The sequence below is a fragment of the Sorex fumeus genome, unplaced genomic scaffold (assembly GCF_029834395.1).
Source record: "Sorex fumeus unplaced genomic scaffold, SorFum_2.1 ptg000072l, whole genome shotgun sequence".
Lineage (NCBI taxonomy): Eukaryota > Metazoa > Chordata > Mammalia > Eulipotyphla > Soricidae > Sorex > Sorex fumeus.
In genome coordinates this window covers 52,907,923-52,931,575 of record NW_026606129.1, presented here as the reverse complement: position 1 = coordinate 52,931,575, position 23,653 = coordinate 52,907,923, and the positions used below count along the sequence as shown (strand labels likewise).

Sequence of the window (23,653 nt, the reverse complement as noted above, 5' to 3'; positions counted from 1 at the left end):
ATATGCCAGACACAGTAACAAAAAAGTCTCCAATGGAGACGTTACTGGGCCCGCTCGAGCAAATCGACGATCAACGGGAGGGCCTTTACCTTTACCTTTTACCAAAAAAGAAAATTACTTGTTGTTCACATGTGTACTTAAAAAAGATCTTAAGATACGGTGATGAATTAAAGATTTTAAGTATTTATACTAATAACTCAGATCGCTCTGTTTTGTTTACTACAGAATGGAAGTTACAAGAGTATTCATGCAATGGCCAAAGACATAGATCTCCTAGCAAAAAACGCCAAAACATATAATGAACCAGGTTCTCAAGTATTCAAGGTTAGTGGTTTTTTGTTGTTTTTATTACTAATTTAGAGCCAATAACTTTTTTGAGGGCGGGGGAGTCCGCCCAGCGGTACTGAGGGCTTACTTCTGATTCTGCATTCAGGGATCACTAGTGGTGGGCTCAGGAACCACATGTGGTACCAGAGACCAAATAATCTGGGCTATACTACCTCTCCGACTCCACCATATCTTTAGAAAACTACTGTACTGTTTTCCAGTCCCTTTCTTGTCAGAGGCCCTGGGCAGCGAGCTGTCAGTGTTGCCTTTGTACGTGTAGGTGGCACCAGGATTTGAGTTTGTAACCTCTTGTTTACTGGGACAAGCTTTTGAAGCCTTTGAGTTATCTTCAAAACCTAATTTTCCTTTGTGAGGCAAAAGGGGTAGATGGGTACTAGAAATTGACACATGGCCTGATACATGCAGGTATGTGCTTCACTGAGCTATATATAGTATACCTGGAACTTGCTTCCTTTTTAAAAATATAGTCATCTTGATGTAAAATAGTATCTCATCATGAGTTTTTTTGTTTGTTTGTTTGTTGGTTGGTGTTAATGTCACACTGGGCAGTACTCAGTGGCCACTCCCCTTGCTCTGTCTGTTCAGTAGTCATTCTTGGAGGTCATCAGGACCACACATGTCAAGATCTAACCCAGGCTTCTTTCATACAAAGCATGTGCTCTAGCTCTCCAGCCCACCCATTGTGGTTTTCATGTAAAAGTTATTTTTTCATTTAGATTTGTGGGGTCTCCCAAGCAGTGCTCAGGGGATTGAGGGGACTTCCCTGCCGATACTTGGCCAGTTGGGTGAGATGATTCAGTGCCCAAGCCCACCTTTTAAGTGTAAAAAATCATGAATGAATAATGAAGTTCATGTATTTTAGTGATTCCTAGGGTATTTTAATGGTTGGCTCCCTCTTGTTGATTCCATTAAGAAGTTACTTTTTGAGGTGATGAATTTTTACTTGAGAGTAGAACAGAATAATTTCAATAATTTGTGAAATGATAGTAAGCATACTAATGCCAGTTTTTCCCCCCAGCTAATCTAAGGTTTAAAGAAAAGAGAAACTTTTGGTTTTTTTTTTGTTTTTAATTTTTTATTAGTGAATCACCATGAGGTACAGTTACAAACTTACGAACTTTTATATTTCAGTCATACAATAATTGTTTACCCCTCCCTCCCCCAGTGCCCATTCTCCTCCACCAGTGTTTCAGATATCCTTACCACCACCCCCACCCCAGCCCGCCTCTGTGACAGGGCATTCCCTTTTGTTCTCTCTCCTTTTGGGTGTTGTAGTTTGCAATAGAGGCATTGAGTGGCCATCGTGTTCAGTCTATCGTCTAAAAAAGAGAACTTTTGTTTTTGAACCACACCCAGCGGTGCTCAGGGATTACTCCTAGTTCTGCACTCAGGAATTTCTCTTGGTTGTGCTCAGGATAGCACGAGAGGCCAGGGATCAGACCCTGGTTGGCCGCATGCAAAGCAAGCGCCCTGCCTGCTGTACTAACACAACGGCCCTGAAAGAAGAAACTTCAGATTTAATATTTTAATGTACTGTAAATTTTGGAAAATACATTCATTCTGTATATATGGTTCATAACTTTGGTCTCTTTTTGTTTCAATCTTAACAATACATCTTTGTTTTTATTTTCAGGTTAGTGTACACAATAGCACTCATTATATTTATACTCTCTTTTCCCAGTTCACTATCTGTGTTACTTGACTAAATGTAAAGGAGCTAGAAATCTTTAAACTTTAAAGTTTAATGTGAAGATGTTTTAGAAACTTATGGGGTGGTTAGAGGATACAACTTTGTGAATGTTGAATGGAAGATAATGCCAAGTGAAATGATCAAAGAAAAAATTCAGTATGTGAATGAGGACTTTTTTTTTTTTCTGGTAGTACCAGGGTATGGACCCGGGCCTCATATATGTAAAGCCCGCATTCATCCCTTTGAACTGCCTCTCTGACCCAGAAGTGTTTTATTTTGATATATGAACTTTTTTCTTGAAACTAAGTTTTTCAGTTATTAAGGTAGTATAATCTTAGTGAAGTACATCTTATACATAGAAGGAGCTTATTACTTGAGATTCCCTATTAACACAAGATAGGTCCCATGGAGGGCACCTCTTTTTACCTGCTGTTATTCTTTGTTTTTCCTTTAAATTTTTATTTAAACTCCATGGTATACAGAACTGTTCATAAACAGTTGTGACAGGCATTCAGTGTTCCAACCTAAGTCCCACCACCAGAGTGACCTAAGGACTTTTATATATATATGTATTTTTTTAATCCAAGATATTTTATCTTGACAGGATGCAAATTCAATTAAAAAGATATTTTATATGAAAAAGGCAGAAATTGAACACCATGAAATGACTAAGTCCAGCCTTCGAATAAGGTGGGTTAAAAAATTTCAGTGCTTTATGCCCTTTTTTTTTTTTTTAAACATCATGATTTTGGCTTGCTCTTCAAGCCTGTGTCCTTTGAAGACATATCTCACTTGCTTGTCTGTTTCTTGGCTTGCCTGTTTCCACCCTAAATAAGTTTCAATAAAACTTTGTTGCAAAGAAAAAGGCACCATAATTTACAAAGTTTTTCATAGTTGGTTTTTAGACATACACATTTCAGCTCCAATCCCACCACCAGTTTCAGCTTCCCTCCACCAATGTTCCCATCCCTCAGCTGCCATCTTGACAGGCACCTTTTTAAATTCAGTTGTTAAAGTTGGGCCTCATGATTTTAGCGTTGTTTACTCTGTGGTTTGGATGTTTAGGTCTATCGTTCCTTAATGCCACAGATGTACCTGAATCCCCTTGACCCCTGTTGCCCATTCCTTCTCATCTGTTTGTTCTCCCCTTCCCCTCCACTCTTTTTTTCTTCCCTTTTCCCTATACCCTGAGGCCAAAGGTAATCTAGGCTTCCCCCCTTTAAACCATTGCATTCAGTTATTCTGACTACCACATATGAGTGATGTCATCCTGTGTTTATCCTTTTTCTTCTGGTTTACTTCATTTAACATGAAATCTTCCTGTTCCATCCATGCTGCTGCAGTGCCTTGAGTTGCATAATTCCATCATTCCTTATAGCTGTGTAGTAGTCCATTATGCGTATGTGTAGCACATCTTCATGACCCACTTCTGTGTTGTTGGATACTAGGTTAATTCCAAATTGTTATGAGTGCTGTAATGAATAATGGTAGGCATATATCCTTATGAATAGATGTTTTTCTGTCCTGAGGATAGGTACCCAAATGTGCCCTTATTATTTAATGAATTTTCTAGTTAGTGAAATAAGGGGGGGGGGGGGGGAATGTTCGTTGCTTTTTTTTTTTTTTCCTTTTTGGATCACACCCGGCGATGCACAGGGTTCACTCCTGGCTCTGCACTCAGAAATTACCCTTGGTGGTGCTCAGGGGGCCATATGGGATGCTGGGAATTGAATCCGGGTTGGCGGCGTACAAGACAAATGCCCTACTGCTATGCTATCGCTCCAACCCCATGTTTGTTGAATTCTAAAGTTAGTAATGTGATTCTGAAGAGAGTAGGAATAACTTAACCAGCTTCTTTACTGAAACTGAAAAGCTTTATTTAAAAGAAGCAATTTTGGGGCTGGAGCAAGCACAGTGGGTAGGGCGTTTGCCTTGCACGCGGCCCACCCGGGTTCGAGTCCCAGCATCCCATATGATCCCCTGAGCACCGCCAGGAGTAATTCCTGAGTGTAGAGCCAGGAGTAAGCCCTGAGCAGCGCCGGGTGTGATCCAAATAAAAATAAAAATAAAAGAAGCAATTTTAAGATTTAACACTTTTTTTTTTTTAATAGAGGCCTTCCTGGGCCCGGGTGGTTCAGTGGGACTGATCTCCCACAGTGGTGCTTAATGGCCACTGGGTCTACAGCCAGCAGAGCTTGGGGGTGGGGGACATGCAGGACTAGGGATCAAACTCTGGGCATTGTGCAAGCCAGGCATGCTCTCTGAGCTGTCTCTGTGGATCCTAAACACCAGTATAGGTCCAAGTACTCGAACATGTCTGTGAGGGAAAATAACGGTTGTCTCCTTCTTGTGTACCTACCACCATCTTTCCAGTTCATGATTTTCTGAGTTTTTTCCCTCTTACCTCTGGATAGGACTTCATCAAACTTGGCTGCAGCTAGGCTGACAGGTACTTCACACAGCAAAAGTGGCCTGAGTGACGAGAGAAATCCCACTAGCAAGTATTACCGGTGAGAGAGTGAGTGTGTTGAGTCTGAGAACTGACCCATGTTTATGAGAAAAGACACACCAGTGTTGGCTTTCATGAATTTTGGATATAGTTGGGTTTTTGTGAGAATATTTTTTTGACATTATTTAAAAGGTTGAGTGGCTGATCTTAGCCTTACTTCTGGAAAACATTTAAGCAAAAATTGGCAAGTAGTGTTCAACAGTAAAACATATGATAACATATTAAAAGGTCTTGTGTTCATAATAGAATTTCTGAATTCATTGTTTAGGAGCATTTGAGAAGAAAATTGACAGTAATTATGAATGTAATCTTCTTTTCATAGAATAAAGTACAGCATAATATTTGAATTTTAAAAATTGTAGATAGCCTATTATCACCACTCCCTTGAACAAAAAAATTGATTTTCTTAGCTAAAATTGATTGTGGGGAATGTTAGACATACAAGGACTAAATTGAGGGTGTACTTACAGGAATTATTTTTCCTTTTATTTGAATGCTTTCTTAATAGTTCCTATTTCCTCTAAGAAACCAAGTCATTATAATATCTTACCTTGTCTTCTAAGTGCTTGTTTTTTTTTGTAGTAATAAAAGAGCAGTCCAAGGAGGTCGTTTGTCAGCAATTACCATGGCACTTCAGTATGGCTCAGAAAGTGAAGAGGATGCAGCTTTAGCCGGTACGCATTGTGACTCCTTAGTGGATCCTTCTTGTTTTGGAAAATTGCAGTGATTTTTACCTGGTTGAATGTTTCTTGGTTTTCTCATGCTGTGTTGGGGAGACTGGTGGGTGAGGCTTCCCAATCAATACTCAGGGAAGACTCCTAGCAACATCCAGCTGACCTAGTAGAATGGTTGAGTGCTCAGTCTCAGTGGTGCTCAGGACCACTCCTGAGCACCCAGTGGTGCGCACATAGCCACGCCCATGGTCCGAGTTGGGTCCTTGAGCTTCCAATGTATGAGGTTTAGCTCTTGGCGCCATCTCGGTCGTTTCTTTATATGCCATTTTGTTGCATTTGTTTCTTGCACTCAGGTTAACAAATTAATCAGAATCTTGTTTCTTCCCTTCATTTTAAAGCATATGGCTGGGTTAATAAATTCTTTTACAAACAGACTTGGTTTAACAGGCCAAAGAGATAGCTCAGTTGGCTGGAGTACATCCTTCGCATGAAGGATGCCCAGGCTCAATTTCCTAGCACCATGTGGTCCCCTGAGCATTGCCAGATATGGCAAGTAAGGAAGGAAGGATTGGTTTGATAGATAGCTTAACAGATCCTGATTTTAAATTTATAATTTATAATAGTGGTCACTAGTGACAGTATCAGAAAGTCCCAGGGAGATATTCACACCATCTTATATTTAGTTTATTGGCATATCCTCAGTAAGCTTTTTTTTGTGTTCCACTTGAGCTTATGATTTAAAAACAGAAATAAGTTATTATCAGTAGCATAGTAATTTGTTGTTTTTTAAAAGTCCAGCAAAGAACATTGGGCGCTGAAAGTGCTTCAGGGGACTCCAAACTTGTTCAGTAGGAGCCTGCAGAGCAACTGTATAGGTATATGGGGAGCCACACACAGCTGCGCTCCTTGATCTACTCAGGGATCACTGCTGACAGTGCTCAGGAGACCATACGCATTGCCGGACATCAGACCAGGGTCAGCAGTCTGCCGACCAAATGCCTTACCCACTGTACTGTCTCATTGGATCCAAAAAGAGGACAAATTTATTACCTTTGCTCTGGAGGCCAAAAGTCTAAAAATCAAGGTTTTGATATGCAAGTGTTTCTTCAGGAAGCTCTAGGGCATAATCATTTTTTTTGTTTTGAGTGTAGATTTTATGTTTGGTTTTTGTTTTTATTTCTGGACCACACTTGGCAATACTCAGGGATTAAATCTGGCTCTGCACTCAAAAGTCACTTCTGGCAGTGCTCAGGGGACCATATGGGATGCCGGGGATCAAACCTGGGTCGGCTGCATACAAAGCAAGCACCTTACCCAGTGTACTATCTCTCCAGCCCTGTAAAGTGGATTTTATTGACTAAAACTTACCTAGAAAGATATGAGAGGAGAAAAAGAGGGGAAATCTTTTCAAGAGGTGACACAGACTTCTCCAGAGTAGAAATAAGCAAAGAAACAGACAAGCGTGCAAGATTTGTGCTTAAGGGAGAACACAGGCTTGAAGAGCAAGCTTTGGGGATAATCCTTTGCTTTGCCTTTTATTTAGCCTACCATAAGAAGATTAATAAAACCAACAAATATATTATGATTAGAGGGTATGTGGTTGTTCCATGGAATAGGTGTGAAAGATTAGGATTTTTGTTTTGTTTCCTTTGGGGACCACACCTGGTGCTGAGGGATCACTCCTGGCAGGGCTCAGGGGACCATGTAGGGTACTAGAAATTGAACCTGAGTCAGTCATGTGCAAGACAAGTACCCTACCTCCCTCTCTTTATTTTTTAGAAGAGGCCACACCTAATGGTGCTAAGGAGGGCTGAACCACATTCCACAGTACTCAAACAGATGGTGCAGTGCAAAGGGTCACCAAGGCTACACTCGGCAGTACTGGAAATGGACCATGTTCCAACTTAGCTATCTCTCTGATCCAGGTTTCTCTTTTTAAAAGGGTTTCGTGTGCAGTAGTCATGGATTTGATCCCTGGCACCACATGGTCCCCTTAGCAGCACTGAAATGGCCCCCCCAAAAAGAGGAAAAGAGACTTGAGAGATGACTCAAAGGACTTGGAGCACATGCTTTGCATCAAACATAAGTGTATGATAGAATAAAAGAGATGACAGGGGAAAAGCTTAGAACAGAATTAGGGGAAAAAATAAAAGGCAAAGTTTTTTGTAACAAAGGTTTTTAAAACAGACTTTTGATAGGATTATCAGAAAATAGGCACAGATAAAATATTGAGGTTAAGAGAGAACATGTGGAGGTTTGGAAGAACTATGAACAGCTTCGTGCATAAAGATAAAAATTCTAGATGAAGTAGATGTTCCTAGAAAGTGATAAATGCCTTAGAACTGATTCAGGAACTTTTAAGAAGAGGCCGGTAATATCATTTAAAATGTATTACTTACAAATCTCCTATATAGAAAATACTAGACCAAACATTTAGGAAACAAAGTAATATACAGTCTACTGGCATGGGAGCAACACAACTAAAATGTGCAAATACCCCCACCCTCTGTGAGCACCACAACTGAGTATGTCACCCCCTCGTACAACAGCAAAGGGAAAGGAAAGGAAATGGGGGAGGACAAAAACGGGGTGGACCTTCTTGCAGAGGATGTGAATAGGACTCCCTAATCAAGTCTTCTGATCAGGCGTGACCTATGCTTCCCAGCCTGAAAAATGTTGAGCACAGTTTCATACATAAAAAGTTGTACATACTAGTAGAATATACAAAATAGTATATAATACTACATCTACGTATAGTATTTAATACTACTATATGTTCTATATTCATACACAATAGTGTACCTACTTTATATGTTTTTACATATGCTGCTACTACTGTATATGTATATATTAAAAAGTAGTATATATTGCTACTTCCTGTATACAGTTGAATTTATTTCAGAAATACTAGATTGCTTCAACATTATAAAAGATAAATTGTTCCCTCCATTAATAAATAAAACCCTATGTTTTGTTGAGCTTGGAAGGCAGCTATGTTCGATTCCTCCGCCCCTCTTGGATAGTCCGGCAAGCTACCGAGAGTATCTCGCCCACACGGCAAAGCCTGGCAAGCTACCAGTGACGTATTTGATATTCCACACACAGTAACGAGTCTCACAATGTTACTGGGCATGCTTGAGCAGAGCAAATCGATGAACAATGGGAGGACAGTGCAGTGCTACAGTGCAGTTTTGTTGAGCAGATACAACTGACAAATGCTTCAGAATCTTTTATGATTAAGAAAAGTAGCAAATTAGGAATAGAAAGGAATCTTTTCTAGCTTGGTGAAGTACATCTCCATTTTTAGGAGAAAAATGATAACAGCATTTACCTACCTTCAGAAACAAGGTACTATGATTACCTCTCTTGGTTTATTAACCAACCTATACTGAAAACAAAGTATAAGTGAAGCTATAGGATAAGAAAAGAGGATAGCCTCAGAGGAGTAGTTCAGTGGATTGAACACTTTGCTTTCTAGTACAAGGTCCCAGGTTCAGCCCCATATGTGCTCATCATGATCCTGACAGCTCTGCTGTCTGTGATCCCCAGTGCCACATTCAGACGTATGTATGTTGGAACCACAACAGAGGACTACTGCCCTCACGGAACCCTGCAGCTAAGTTGCATAAGCACCATGGGCAGGAAGTGCAACTGTGGCAAGTACTTGGAACCCCCCTCGGAAAATCCTACAAGTATGTTTGAACATCATAACCAAAGTGCAGCCCCCAGCCAAAACATGTGCTAGCACCGCGGCTAATAAAATGCACATCTTCAACAAGCACTATGACCCAAGTGTTTAACATGAGTCTGTTGTGTGAAACCACCCCCCCCCACACACACACACACACAGAGTGAGCAGAATAACTACAGGAGGGCCTAGAGAGAGCATCAGGCAGGGCACTTGACTTGCACGTGACTGACCCTGGTTTGATCTGTCACCCCAGATGGTCCCCCAAGCCCTGCCTAAGACTGAACCCAAATTGGCCGCATGCAAGGCAAGCATACTACTCACTGTATATATCTCCAACCCCAAGAAGGATTTCTAAGGATTTTACTTGTTTCGAATTTTCTACTTAAAAGACCACAGATGGGGCCAAGGAGATGGTTCAAAGGGCTGATCACACATTTTGCATGTAGGTTGCCAGGGTTTGATCCCCAGCATTGCATGATCCCCTAAAGACCACTCTGTGGCCCTAAAATACCCGCTCCAGAAAAAAATGAAAAAAATTACAGATAAGTTGCAAGAATTAGTTATAATAAAGTGCTAGTATAAGGTCATTTTACAGAACATTTTTACTTCTGGAATCAACCACAAAGCAATTTAATGAAGGTCTTTTAAAGATAATTTATAAAGACTTTATAGTGTAAAGTTTACAAAATGTGTATCTGGATGTAAATCAAACAAAAGATGTGCAAAATCTTTATGGAAAAGATCAATGGTAAATCTAGTTTGAAATCCTGTTTTTGCTTCTAACTGTGATTCTGGATTCAGGTCCCTCTCAAGTGTCTTAAATGTTGGCTGGCCATTGATAAGTCATCAACCACTGAAGCCCAGTTTCTTATTCGGAAAATAAAGAACAAAGCTTATTCTCTGTAATGACCTGAATTTGTTGCTTATTGAGTTCAATACATAATTAGTACTTATATATGGTTCTCATTCTTTGGGTGGGTGGGGTGGGTGGAGTCCACACCCTGCCATGCTCAGGGCTACTCCTCTCTGCTCCAGGATCATTACCGGTGGTGCTCAGGAGACCATGTGGTGCTGGGGATCAAACCGGGGTCTGTCGCATGCAAGGCAAGCATCTTAACTCCCCTGTACTTTCTCTCTGGCTCTCCAATTATCATTTCTTAATCTGGGAACACAGTGATAGTTATCCTGAATCCGTTAAGAAAAATTTAAATTAAGTCTTACACATTAAGAATTCAGTGAAACGAACTATATATTTTCTTTTCCTATAAAAATAGTTACTTTGGGGGTTAAATTACTAGCTTCCGATGAAGAATTCCCTTTTTGAGGGAAGATGTCAGTCCTAGAGAGTGCTATTAGTCAGTGGCTCATTGGTACAGAGACTGAGGCTAAATGAAGCTGCCAGTATCAGCCCAGTCTACATTTATACTATCCTTAACTCCATGCTGTTGTTTTGGTTCTGAAATCTGTGAATGGTGGGCTTGATTGTAGATAGATAAACACTTATAGCAAGGAATCTCTGAATAAAGCACATTTCCCAAAAACCTATTTTATGAATTTTAAGAGCATGACTTTTTCTATGTAACATTCTATTTCGACATAACATTTGTCTAAATAAAGATGCAATTATAGTAAGCCTTTCTACCACCTTTTTGTGTGTGTGGTTGTGGGGAGGAGGGTCTCAAACTCAGGACCTCACATAAGGAAGGCATATTCTCTACCAGTGAGCCATAGCCACAGCCCATTACATCATCATTAATGAAAGCTAAAGACTATTCTTTTAAAATATTCTCAAACCTTTTTAACTTAATCTGGAAGGCTGTTGAAAGGTTCTTCCACTTGTATTAATACTCTTTTTATCTTTCTAGCTGCACGTTATGAGGAAGGAGAGTCAGAAGCAGAGAGCATTACTTCATTTATGGATGTTTCAAATCCTTTTTACCAGCTTTATGACACAGTTAGGAGCTGTCGGAACAACCAAGGGCAGTTAATAGCTGAACCTTTTTTCCATTTGCCTTCAAAGAAAAAGTATCCTGATTATTACCAGCAAATTAAAATGCCCATATCACTGCAACAAATCAGGTAAGATGCTTTCTTCATTATTTAGTATAAATATACTTTTATGTCCTATGCATATTTCTTCTAAAATGGGTAAGAATATTAAGAGTAGAACTGGAGCGATAGTACAGCATGTAATGCACATGCCTTGCATGCTGCTGACCGGGGTCTCCAGCATCCCTGTGGTCCTCTAAGCACCACCAGGAGTGATTCCTGACTGCAGAGCCAGGAGTAACACCTGAGCATCACCAGGTGTGGCCACAAAACTAAGAATATGTGTGTAACTGAGAATGTTTTTCACATGTCTGGAATATGCTTGAGTATGCCTTCTATAAGAACAGAGATAAATTGGGTAAATAAAATTATATTCTGTGTACCTCCAAAGGCAAATAAATGAAAGGTATTCTTGTTCTAGGCATTTGTTTTGTTTTTGTTTGTAGTGAAACAAGTTCGATTCCTTTATCCCGTATGGGAGTGATCCCTGAGCTCAGAGCCAGGAGTAAACTCTTAACACCACTGGGTATAGCCCCAAATTTAAAAATTAAAAACAAAACAGCACAAAATCTCGTCTTCAAACCATTGTAATTAGTCACAAACATTCATGTTGAAGAATAGCAGTCAACGAATTCTGACATCTGCTTCTCACTGTGTTTAGATGGCACTGTGTTGTCTATATGTGTTACTTCCAGAATTATATTTAATTTTACTCTTTAAATGTTTCTTTGTGCCATTGCCAGTACTTTTTTTTCTCTAACACTTATGAACTAAATGACCTCACATTTTCAGAAATTAGTGGATTGCCATGATTCTTCATTAAGGTAGTTTAAAAGCTCAACCCCCTGGGACCAGAACAATAGTACGGCAAGTGGGGCATTTGCCTTGCATGAGGCAAACCTAGGTTTGATTCCTGGCATCCCATATCATCTCTTGAGCATGGCAAGGAGTGATTCCTGAGTGCAGAACCAGGAGTAACACCTGAGCACATCTGGGTATCACCAAAAAACCTCTAACAGGGTTTTTCAGTTAGGGATTTTTCTAGTAAGTTTGCTTTGAAATTGACCATTTCATCATTGACCAGAAGAGGATGTTTCTAGGTTCTTTTATTAATTCTTAATATTTCAATTTGTTGTTTTGAGTTTTCAGTTAGTCATATTATACAGTAGTACTTTACTCTCCTTGTTTTATATCTTAAAAGGATCATTTCAAGTTTTTTTTTGTTTTGTTTTGTTTTGTTTTGCTTTTTGGGTCACACCAAGCAATGCACAGGGGTTCCTCCTGGCTCTGCACTCAGGAACTACCCCTGGCGGTGCTCAGGGGACCATATGGGATGCTGGGAATCAAACCTGGGTTGGCCGCGTGCAAGGCAAATGCCCTACCCGTTGTGCTATTGCTCCAGCCCCTCAAGTTTTTAATTTTTTGTTACAAATAAGATTATCTCTTATACTTTTCAGGATTCTTGCATTGGATTTTACAAAGATTGTTTTCTAGTTTTCATAATGGAAAATTCTATCTGTATCTGTCTTTCACAGAACAAAGCTAAAGAACCAAGAATATGAAACTTTAGATCATTTGGAGTGTGACCTGAATTTAATGTTTGAAAATGCCAAACGCTATAATGTTCCCAATTCAGCCATCTATAAGCGAGTTCTAAAATTGCAGCAAGTCATGCAGGTATGATTTCTTGATTTTGCTTAGTTATTGAGTGTGTAATTGAAATTCATACATGCTGAGTATGTTCGGGAGCCATGGGGCGGGGGAAGTGGTCGGAGTTTGGGGCCATATGAAGCTGTGCTCAGGACTTCCTCCTGATTCTCCTCAGGGATCACTCCTGGCAGTGGTTGGGGTTCATGTGATACCAAAGATGCAATCTCAGCCTCCAGTACACAAAAGCATGTGTTTCAGCCCTTTGAGAAATTTTACCAGTCCCGTTTTGTTCTTGTTTTGTTTTGGACCACTCCCAACTGTGCTCACAGGTTATTCCTGGCTCTTTGCTTAGAGAATCACTCCTGGCAGGGCTCAGGGGATCATATGTGGTGCCCAGTATTGAACCTGGGTCAACCACCTGCAAGGCAAGCACCCCACCTGCTGTGTTATCTCTTTCTGGCCCCTGCCCTTTGTAGTCTTCGTCTTTTTGTTTTGTTTTGTTTGGGGGTCACACCATGATGCTCAGGACTTACTCCTGGGTCTGCTCTAATGAATCACTTTTAGCAAGGATGACGGGGGGGGGGGGGGGGGGGGAGTGGCAGGGGATGGGATGACAGACACACCATAATGGGGTGTTGGGAATCAAACCGAAGTCAGCTGAGTACAAGGCAAGCACCCTACCCACTGTCTTCCCCTTTGCAGTTTTCAGTGCATTTTATTTTATTATTTTTTTAAATGCACTTTAACTGGTGTTGATTTCTCGTATCTCTGGATTCATTTTCTTAGGCTGTTTTTTTTTCTCTTCTGCGTAATTGGTTATTGAAAATGTTGGCTCATTCCCTAATTTTATGCATTCTACTTATGGTCATACCTTTCTGAATGAAGTGGACAAAGTCCAACTCTTTAATATACATGTTCCATATATTCCATGAGTATACAGCAAAAATGACTTGATTCCTGGGATCTGCTCTGTTTTAGGCAAAGAAAAAAGAGCTCGCCAGAAGAGATGACATTGAGGATGGAGACAGCATGATTTCTTCAGCCACCTCTGATGCTGGTAGTGCCAAAAGGAAAAGGTATATATTCTTCTCATAGCTGGAGAGATCTTCTCAGTTTCTGTTTGATTTAAGATAACTGCAGAAAAATGACTTTGGAAATGCTAAATATGAATTCTCATAAGCTTTCAAGATTTGGTAATATCTTACAGAATTATTCTGTAAATTTTGTATGATTAACACTTTTTTGGTAGAGGTACCTATTTTATATGGTTTAGATAAGAATTATAGGAGCTTATCTAGCATATAAAAATCTGTTCATCTTTTTTTGCTATTTCATTTTATTTTAATATGACCTTTAAAGAGGGCCACTCAAGTAATTTAGGTAGTTCCTATATGGTGAATTATAAAGATGGAATATGACTCTTAGGAAAGGTAAGGAATAAGTTGGTACAACTGTAAGTCATTACTCTTACCACTTTGTTTTTCTTGTTAGTCTAGTTTTTAGTCTAATCCATTTTATGGGTGTTACATTCTAAAATACCAAGTTACAATTTCTTATGGTTGATAGCACAGTGGGTAAGGCGTCTGCCTTGCACGCAGCCAACATGGCCGACCCGAGTTCGATTCCTCCGCCCCTCTCGGAGAGCCCGGCAAGCTACCGAGAGTATTCGATATGCCAGACACAGTAACAACAAAAGTCTCCAATGGAGACGTTACTGGGCCCGCTCGAGCAAATCGATGATCAACGGGAGGGCCTTTACTTTACTTTACTTAATAAAATATTAAGCTAGATAATTTAGTTTTCTTTCTGATCTTTTTCTCAATCCTTTATTTTTCACCTCTGGGTTTTATGGAAAGAGACCTTACTGTAAGATTCTATGTAGAATTATGTGAGACCATCTCTTATCTACATGTCTGACATATAGAATTTCTCTGGCTTGATCTTTGTGAACACCAACCTCTCCCTCAACCTTAATTCTTCATCATCTTTTTAGCAGCAGTCAATCCAAAGAGACGACCTTAAATAAAGCGGTTACTAATAGCAGGACTTAACATATTCAAAGTTGAGTGGAAAAGGTCATTAGTAACTGTTGACAGTGTTCTGTTTATCTGTTTATAGATCACTAAGATTAAAGAAATTCAAAAAGTGTTTTAGAAAAAAGAAACTTTCCCTCTTTTCCACTTACAAAATAACATCTTGGAAATTTTTTTAGCTCTGAAAATACTGCTATACTATGCCAGGTTAATAGCAAGAGTGATTGGTATACCATGAGATGTGAGTCTCATCCAGTACTGGCCAATGAATCTCATCCTTCCAAGTTCTTAATTCCTTGTTATACCAGGGACAACGGAGGAAAAATGTGAAACCAGATCAGAGACATCAAATCAAGAACATCTTTGAGTATAAATATATAAGTCTACTACAGCATCACGTGTGTTTTCCAGATCAGTCACCAATCAAAGATAAAAACTTCTCAGGCAAAAGAAGGTAATGGAGGCAAAAGTGATGGTACAGACAGTGCCAACACTGATGAAAACAGAGATCTTAAGTTAGTTGAGTGTTAAGAAAATAGTTACAAGAAAGCATTAGCCCAAGCCAGATACTTTAAAATTGCCTATATCTGTGGCTTATTAATTGTGGCACAACCCAACTAAATTAAGTGCAGTTTATTGCTATAAAACTTCCCATTGAAATAAAATTAAGCAATATGGTCTTAGAATAATAAAATCCCTCTTCAGACAACAAGTATATGTAAACAGGTTTTCCTAAAGGACAGACATAGATAAAGTAATGACAGAACATATACAGAACATATCTTGAAGGATAAAAAGAAAGCACCTACCTGGGCTTTTGAAGTACAAGCATACAAGGACATTAAGAAGTCAAGGAAGAGGGGGTAGAGCAATAGTACAACAGGCAGGGCACTTGCCTTGCACGTGACCAATCTCTGGGACCCCATACGATCCTTCCAGTCCGCCAGGCTTAAGCCCTGAGTACTGCCAGGTGTGACCCAACAGCAACAACAACAACAAAAGATTCAAGAAAAGAGATCAAAGATTTAACAGGCTGAGTGCATGCTTTGCATACCGGAGTCATGGGTTCGATTCCCAGCATTGCATGGAGCTGGAATTAGCTCTTGTGTGCTGACAGGTTCTCAGCCACCAGCTCATCCAAAAAAAAAAATTTAAGAAAAGGAGGTCTTATGGTTTGGACTACGGTAAAGGAAATTGCATGATGAGACTTTTAGAATATAATTATGTTAAAATAGTAAGTCAACTGGTTCAGAATTCTGGTAAATGAAACAGCCTAAGTAAGTTAAGTTAAACTTGTCCAGAGAAGGGCTGGAGTGATAGTACAGCGGGTAGGGCATTTACCTTGCACATGGCCAACCCGGGTTCAATCCCCGGCATCCCATATGGTCCCCCAAGCACCGCCAGGAGTAATTCCTGAGTGCAGAGCCAGGAGTAAACCCTGAGCATCACTGGGTATGACCCAGAAAGAAAGAAAAAAAGCTTGTCCAGATAAATCAGAACCAAATTTTTCCAAGTACCATTTGCCTTGGTTTCTAAATACTATGACTATTTTTTTTTAACATTAATGAATGTGAGAAAAATTAATACAGTTGTGTTCATCCTGGGAATACATTCTTCTCCCCACATCCCTCTGCACAAAAATCCTCTTGCTCTCTTCTATGTTGAAATGTTCTGAGTGTTCTTAGTATCTTATTCTGTGGACTGAATAATTCTCTTTTTTTTCTCTCAACCGTATTTGGTTTATACATGACCTTCCAGTGTTGCTTATCTTGTTTCTCTTCACATGTAATGTTTGTTTCTGCTTTCCCAGGAGCACTCTTGACAATGAGATGTTGGGTCTCAGGAGGCTATCCAGGTGTGCAGTTCTTTTTTATGCATAAACATTCTTGAAAGTGTAACTCTTATGACATGATTAGTACCAATTAGGTGAAAAGCAAAGCCTTTAGCATGGGAAATAACATTTTTTATTGGGTGCTAATTTATTTTATGAATGAAGACAGCAGTAGTTCGAAAGTATAGTTGGTAAAGTAAATTCAGAATTAGCCTAGACTCAGTAACTTTACCAGTGGCTGTAAGCCCCCTCACCAGTTATTATGACTATTCTTTTGAAACTAAAGGTAGAGGTTAAAAACATGGTGTAGTTGCCAGTATCTAAGGATTTGGAAGGTACTAATTCCATTTCAGGGGTGTCTTTTATAGAATATGGGGGGTACTGGAACAATAAAAGTCAATGTGTCAGTACAAGTATGTCAGTTTATATCGATACGTTCACATTGTCTTGGAGTTTCTTAAGCAGGAATATGTTTCCTGTTTCTGATCTTAGTATTTTCACTTTAATACTTTTTTATGTTGCTTATGTTTTTGGGTGGTGAGGAGGGAGCACAGTCAGCGGTGCTCAGGGCTTATTCCTGACTGTGCACAGAGATCACTCCAGGTAAACTCAGGTGGGCATATGGAGCACCAGAAATCCAACCCAATATGCCATGGAAGGCAAGCACCTGCCCACTGTCTATTGTTCCGGCCCCCTGTTCTGTTTTAAAAACAGCTTATGAGTTGCCATATTTCTAGTAATTAGGTGATACTTTTATTTTCTCAACTGGAAAAACTAGCTTTTCCAGTTGCTTACAGAACTCAAAACTCTGCTTTTGCAGGTCATACAGGAAATTTTTTTGATATAAAATTTTTTGTTATCTGCTTGTCCGGAGGGACTGGAATGATATAGTGGGTAGGGCATTTGCTTTGCATGTGGCCAACCTGGGTTCAATCACCAGAATCCTATATCGTCCCCTGAGCACCTCCAGGAATAATTCCTGAATGCAGAGCCAAGGGTAACCCCTGAGCATTGCTGGGTATGGACCAAAAACAAAAGAAATTAAAATATCTATGTATTAGGAACTTACTAACCAATAGAAGAAGCAGGTTGAAAGCAAATGAAATTATGTGGATCATTTGTCATAAATAATTGCTTAAGGCACATAATTGTGTCGTTGTTCAAAAATGTTCCTTGGCTATCTAGATAGCTTTTAGGAAATATGACTTTCTTACCATGCTTTTCCTTGGAAGTTATCCTGGGTTTATCTAAATTTAAATACCATATGTAGTCCACACTGCAGAATTATGTTTATCATCTTTTTTTTTTTCTAAAATTTTTCTTAAGAAGGAACCAGAGCCATAGCATAGTGGTAAGGATTGCACACAGCTAACCCAGGTTTGATCCTTTGCACCCTATGTGGTCCCCTGAGAGCCACTAGATGTGATCCCAGAGTGCAGAGCTAGGAGTAAGCCCCAAGAGCAGCACCGGATGTAGCCCCCAAAATATTGATTTTTAAAATAAAATTTGTATTAAGAAAAGTTTTCTTAGATGATAAATTTAAGAAAACAGATCATGGGGGGGTGTATAAATATATATATGGTGTGTACATATATATACACACATGTATATGTATGTATATATATATACATATGTATTATTGATCGTGTAAAACAACTAAGTCTGAACAGTAATAGGAAAAAATTTGTGGGGCATCATGGATTCAATCGTAGAGCTTTAATGCCCAAATTTAGATTCCAGCAGTTCCTATTAGCTCTGTTTATCTGAGCCTCATCTATTTTTTGCGGGGGGAGTCACACCCAGCAATGTACAGGGGCTCCTCCTGGCTTGTGCACTCAGGAATTACTCCTGGCAGTGCTTGGGGGACCATATGGGATGCTGGGAATTGGAACCGGGTTGACTGCTTGCAAGGCAAAAACACCCTACCCGCTGTGCTATCGCTTCAGCCCTGAGTCTCATCTATTTCTCCTTTAGAAAAAGATGCTGATGATGATACTATGTAGAATTGCAGTGTATATTGGTTAATATGCCTAAAACTGTTAGCAGTAGGTCTAGGTTCTGTAAATACTCATTTGCTGCAGTTGCATAAGTAGTCCCTTTTTGATACCATGACCTGGAAGAGCACTTATTTTTCAGTCAAATATTACTTGTCTGGGAAAACTAATTGGGAAAACTAATTGGGTTTTATTCCTTGATGACCTGAGGCTGAAATTTAACAAGCCTTAAGAAACCTTTCGATTTACTTAGCTTAAAAGGCACTTCCCGTTGCTGGAGAGATCATACAGCAGATAAGTCATTTGCCTTGCACATGCCTGACTCAGTTCAACCCCAGGCACCCCATGTGGTCCCCCAAGCATTATCAGGTGTAATTTCAAAGTGCAGAGTCAGGGATAACCCCTGAGCATCACCAGGCGTAACACAAAACAAAAAGACATTTCCAGAGCTCTAAGGCTAATGAGTTCAGAGACCACAAAGTCTGTGACCAAAGTTGATTTGGATTAGAGGAGTCCCTGATATGAGCTCCCTTTTGGGGAGGGGGTGAAAGGACATGATAAAAGCATACTGTGGTTATCAGCTAGTCAAAGGTCAGTTCTGACTACTTTATCATCTTAGTTCTTCACTCAGTTTATTTAGGATTTTATTTTTACATCTGCTAAATCAAGATAATAATCGTATCCATAGGCCAGGGAGATAGCTCAAAGGACTGGAAAACATGGTACTGGTTCATTCCCTGACATCCCTTAGTCTCCCAAGTACTGAACTGGGAGTAACTTCTGAGCATTGCTGGGTATGCACCCTTGCTCCACCCCTGAAAAAAAAATTGTGCCCATTTTTTTGAATTTGGGGATAAAAGAGAGTGCAAACATATTGTTTTAATAGTCCCTGCCACATAATAGCATGTCTATAAATTATAATTGTGTATATGTAAGTACAAGAACATGTAGTATGAAAGTGGTGTTCTTAGAATTATAAAGAAATTTGAGGGAGTGTTCAGGCAAAAGTCTGAGGACCTATAGGTACTAAAACTGTAAAAGAAAGGTTAAATTTAGAAGAGCTATGGAGGTCCTCTAAAACTTTGTGATAAACTAAGGGAAACAGTAACATTGTCCGAAGATATAGCTCAACTAGTACATGCCTTGCCTTGGATTTGATCCCAATACTAAAATTAAAATGGAGACGAGAGGAATATAATATAATATAATAGAAGTTAGGGTTATTTGCCTCATACACAGCCAGTCCAGTTCAATCCTAGACACCCACTGGTGCCTCGACTACAGCAATCTCTGAGCCTGAGCTCAGTGCCAGGAGTGAGCCCTAAGCAAAGTATGGCCAAAATATAAATAAAGTGCAAGTGATTTCCATGTTTCAGATTGGGTTGAGAGTTCAGGAAAATGGTATTGATAGTTATTCAGGAAATACGGAATTAAAAGTACTATGTGTTACAGTCTTTGCAAATTAGAAAAACACCTATTTCTCAGGAAATTTGACTCTCTTATTGGAAACTTTGTATAATAAAGTTGTTTTTTGTTAGCATAGAACTTTCAAATAGCTATCTATTTCATATAAAGTTCTAGGAGATATATGTATATACACATACATATATATTTGTTATAACAATATCTATGACCTAATTGGTTTCCCCATAAGTATGATACCTTGCATGCACAGTGGTGAACTACAGTTTTTTGTATTTGGGGTGGGGGCTTCAGGAACAGTGTTAGGGCTACACCAAGCAGTCCTCAGAGCCTACTTCTCAAGGGTCTGACTCAAGGGTAAGCTCTGGCAGCGGGGAGAAAGGTTCTGGGAGTCAAATGTAATGGTTGGCATCAAACCCCGGTCAGCTGCAGACAAGTGCCTTTACACCTGTACTCTGTCTCCAGCCCCTAGTGAACTATATTTAAGATATATTTCTGGGGCCAGAGCAATAGGACAGCAGATAGGGCACTTGCCTTGCATGCTGCTGACCTGAGTTTGAGGTCTGGCACCACATAATGGTCACCTGAGCTCGGCCCAGAGTGATCCTTGAGCAGAGAGCCAGGAGTAGGCCCTGAGCACTACCACTTGTGGTTTCCCCTCACTCCAAAATAAAGAAAAAATTTTTTAAAAATACATTTACTTTAGGGGGCTGGAGCAATAGCACAGTGGGTAGGGCGTTTGCACGCGACTGACCCGGGTTCGATTCCCAGCATCCCATATGGTCCCCTGAGCACCTCCAGGGGTAATTCCTGAGCGCAAAGCCAGGAGTAACCCCTGTGCATTGCCGGGTGTGACCCAAAAAGCAAAAAAAAAAATTTTTTTACTTTAACATGTTCAAGATGACTTTTTTCTTTTTCTTTTTTTTTTTCTTTTGCTTTTGCTTTTGCTTTTTTTGGTTCACACCCAGCATTGCACAGGGGTTACTCCTGACTCATGCACTCGTGAATTCCTCCTGGTGGTGCTCAGGGGACCATATGGGATGCTGGGAATCGAACTCAGGTTGGCTGCATGAAAGGCAAACGCCCTACCTGCTGTGCTATTGCTTCAGCCCCAAGGGGACTAATTTTTAAAATGATAATTATGACAGTTATAAGATCAGGGATTTAATTTTCCTCACGTTTCTCCCAAATGAAGAAAATTAAATAGCTTACAATTTATGGCCTGGGAGATCAAAGCGAGGTAGGTGATGCATAGAGTTGTTCTGAAAAGAAGCAGAAAAGTGAAGTAGCTCTGAAAATAGCAACCAGTTGGGGGCAGAGAGATAATCAACAGGTAAGGCTTTCATTTTAGGAAAAATACATAATGTTCAGGAGAGTAAAAATAATCATAGCATACTATTTAACTCAGTAGTAAATGGCATTTACATAATCACAATAATGTAAGCACTGAAGATTCATTTAACAGAATTGTTATGTAATAATAAAAGATGAAGATAATGAATCTGGGAAGGTTTTTTATTGTTTGTTTTTAATTTAAAAAATTTTACTTTGTTATTGCGTCAAACCTATCAGTGCTCAGGGCTTACTCCTGACTGCACTCAAGGGTTACTCCTGGAGGACTCAAGAGACCACACGGGGTGTCAGGTTGGCTGTGTGCAAGGCAAATGCCCTATCTGCTGTACATTCCTCAGCCCCCAAAATGGGAAGGCTTTTATTATTATTATTATTATTATTATATCACCATGGGATACAGTTACAAAGCTTTCACAATTGAGTTTCAGTCATACAATGATCGAACACCCATCACTCCACCCAATGTTCCCAGTATCCCTCCTGCCACCCTACCTCACCCCTCCCCCTGCCTCTATGGCAGACAGTTTCTTCTTATTCTCTGTCTACTTTTCCTATACAGATACTGAGAGGCCATCATGTTTGGTCCTTTATCTATTTTCAGCACACATCTATCTCAAGCGATCCTTCCAACCATCATTGACTTAGTGATCCCTTCTCTCTCCCAGCTGCAAAAAGGGAAAGGCTTTAAAGGTGTTAAATCCTGTGACACAAGGAAGTCAGTAATGTCAACAAATAATAAATCAAGAAATGGCTAAATGACAGAAAATCATTTTGTCTTAAAGGAGTAGGCCCGGGGAGAGGAAAATATGAATCGAGTCTTTCATTAAAATCCTTTTAGTGTTGATTAAGATTCTTTAAAGTCTATGCACTTTTTATACTTTTGCGGGTTTGTTTTGGTTTGTGAGTGCTGAGCTACACTTGGTAGTGCTCAGGGATTGCTCCTAGCTCTGTGTTTAGGGACTTCTCTTGGATGACCAGGTATGAATTAGGGATTGAAGCAGGTTTGGTCGATATGCAAAGCAAGTGTCTTAACCTGCCTATATCTCTGACCCGTCTGTATATTTAGTAAGAATAAAAAGACACAGTAAGGCCAGAGTGATAGCGTTTTGACTTGCACACAACTGACCCAGGTTCGATCCCTGGCATCCCATTAGGTCCCCTGAACCCCCACCATGAGTGATTCCTGAATGCTGAGCCAGGAGTAACCCCTGAGCACCTCCAAGTGTGGCCCAAAAATCAAAAAATGAAAGAAAATAGCAAACAGAAAATATCAAATAGTGGACGGTAGTAGTTGTCATGTTTCCTTTTTTGAACTTTCAAGAGTGGCTCACAAAACTTGGGTGCCCTACTTGAGATTCTCTGCCACCTGGACCAGTGGTTCAATGCAAGGGATTACCCATGCCACCCCTGGGGACTTGGGGGCCTCCAGTACTGCGCCTGGCAAACGTGCTGATCAAACCTGGATCAGGTACATGCCTGGCATGTGTGCTGTCTCTTGGCTGCAGTATCTGTCTTTTTATAATATGGAGTTTATCTCATTTCAAAAATATTCGTTTACTTTTAAAAACCATAGACAGTAAGGTTCAGCATTCATACTGGAAACAAACAAACAAAAAGCAGATAGAGCAGCCTCCCAAGCTGGAATAATAGTTATTATAAAAGTATTCTGCTTTTTCATGAGAGAGGCCTCCCAAGCAGTGCCCAGAGTATCCAAGGGCCACTCCTGGTGACTCTTAGCCAACTGGACTAGCAGTTCAGTGTGAGGGCCCAAGGTTGCATTGCTAGAGGTCACCAGGAATATCCCACTCTGCTGGTACTCTGGGCTCTCCAAGTCAGCAATTCTCAGGGGACCACATGGTGAGCAGGAACCGAATTGAAGTCAGGTGTGCACCTTAATCCCTATATTCTGTCTGGCCCCTACTTCTGGATTTTTTTTTAATTATTTATTTTGCTTTTTGGGTGTGCGGGGTGGGGGGTCACACCCTGTGATGCACAGGGGTTATTCCTGGCTCATGCACTCAGGGATTACTCCTGTCGGTGCTCAGGGGACCATATGGGATGCTGGGAATCAAACCCAGGTTGGCCACGTGCAAGGCAAACGCCCTACCCGCCGTGCTATCGCTCCAGCTCCAGCTCCACCTCTGGATTTTTTTCTGGCAGCCAGATTAAAGTAATCTGCCAGTGGTTCTCATTCCTAAATATGTTTTAAACATCTAAAGAATGTAAACATAGTAATAAAACCAGAATTATTCAGAGAAGATCAGAAGTGACTCTAGTAACAAGTTTTTCTTGCCTTTGAGCACAGAAATAAGTTACAGCAGTCTTTTTAAAGAGTATGTGATCAGCACTGTAGCACTCTCCTCCGTTTGCTCAGGCGGGCCCAGTAACATTGTGAGACTTCTTGTTACT

The 23,653-nt window shown here is 40.1% G+C and overlaps 2 protein-coding genes across 3 annotated transcripts in view; one reads left to right on the top strand and one right to left on the bottom strand.

Annotated features, from left to right (window-relative positions):
• Positions 1-23,653, bottom strand: part of GNL3 (G protein nucleolar 3) — a 133,843-nt gene that overhangs the window by 37,074 nt on the left and 73,116 nt on the right. The gene's annotated exons all lie outside the window — the stretch shown is intronic.
• The window catches only part of PBRM1 (polybromo 1), a 112,622-nt gene that overhangs the window by 28,678 nt on the left and 60,291 nt on the right, over positions 1-23,653 (top strand). Inside the window, exons 8-15 of one of the 2 annotated variants that reach the window (XM_056129234.1) lie at positions 226-324; positions 2,643-2,728; positions 4,453-4,548; positions 5,130-5,221; positions 9,948-10,016; positions 10,778-10,991; positions 12,497-12,638; positions 13,590-13,687. In XM_056129234.1, the coding sequence (XP_055985209.1) occupies positions 226-324; positions 2,643-2,728; positions 4,453-4,548; positions 5,130-5,221; positions 9,948-10,016; positions 10,778-10,991; positions 12,497-12,638; positions 13,590-13,687 (896 nt within the window). The remainder of the gene's footprint in view (positions 1-225; positions 325-2,642; positions 2,729-4,452; positions 4,549-5,129; positions 5,222-9,947; positions 10,017-10,777; positions 10,992-12,496; positions 12,639-13,589; positions 13,688-23,653) is intronic. The other variant, XM_056129235.1, reaches the window with a different exon arrangement.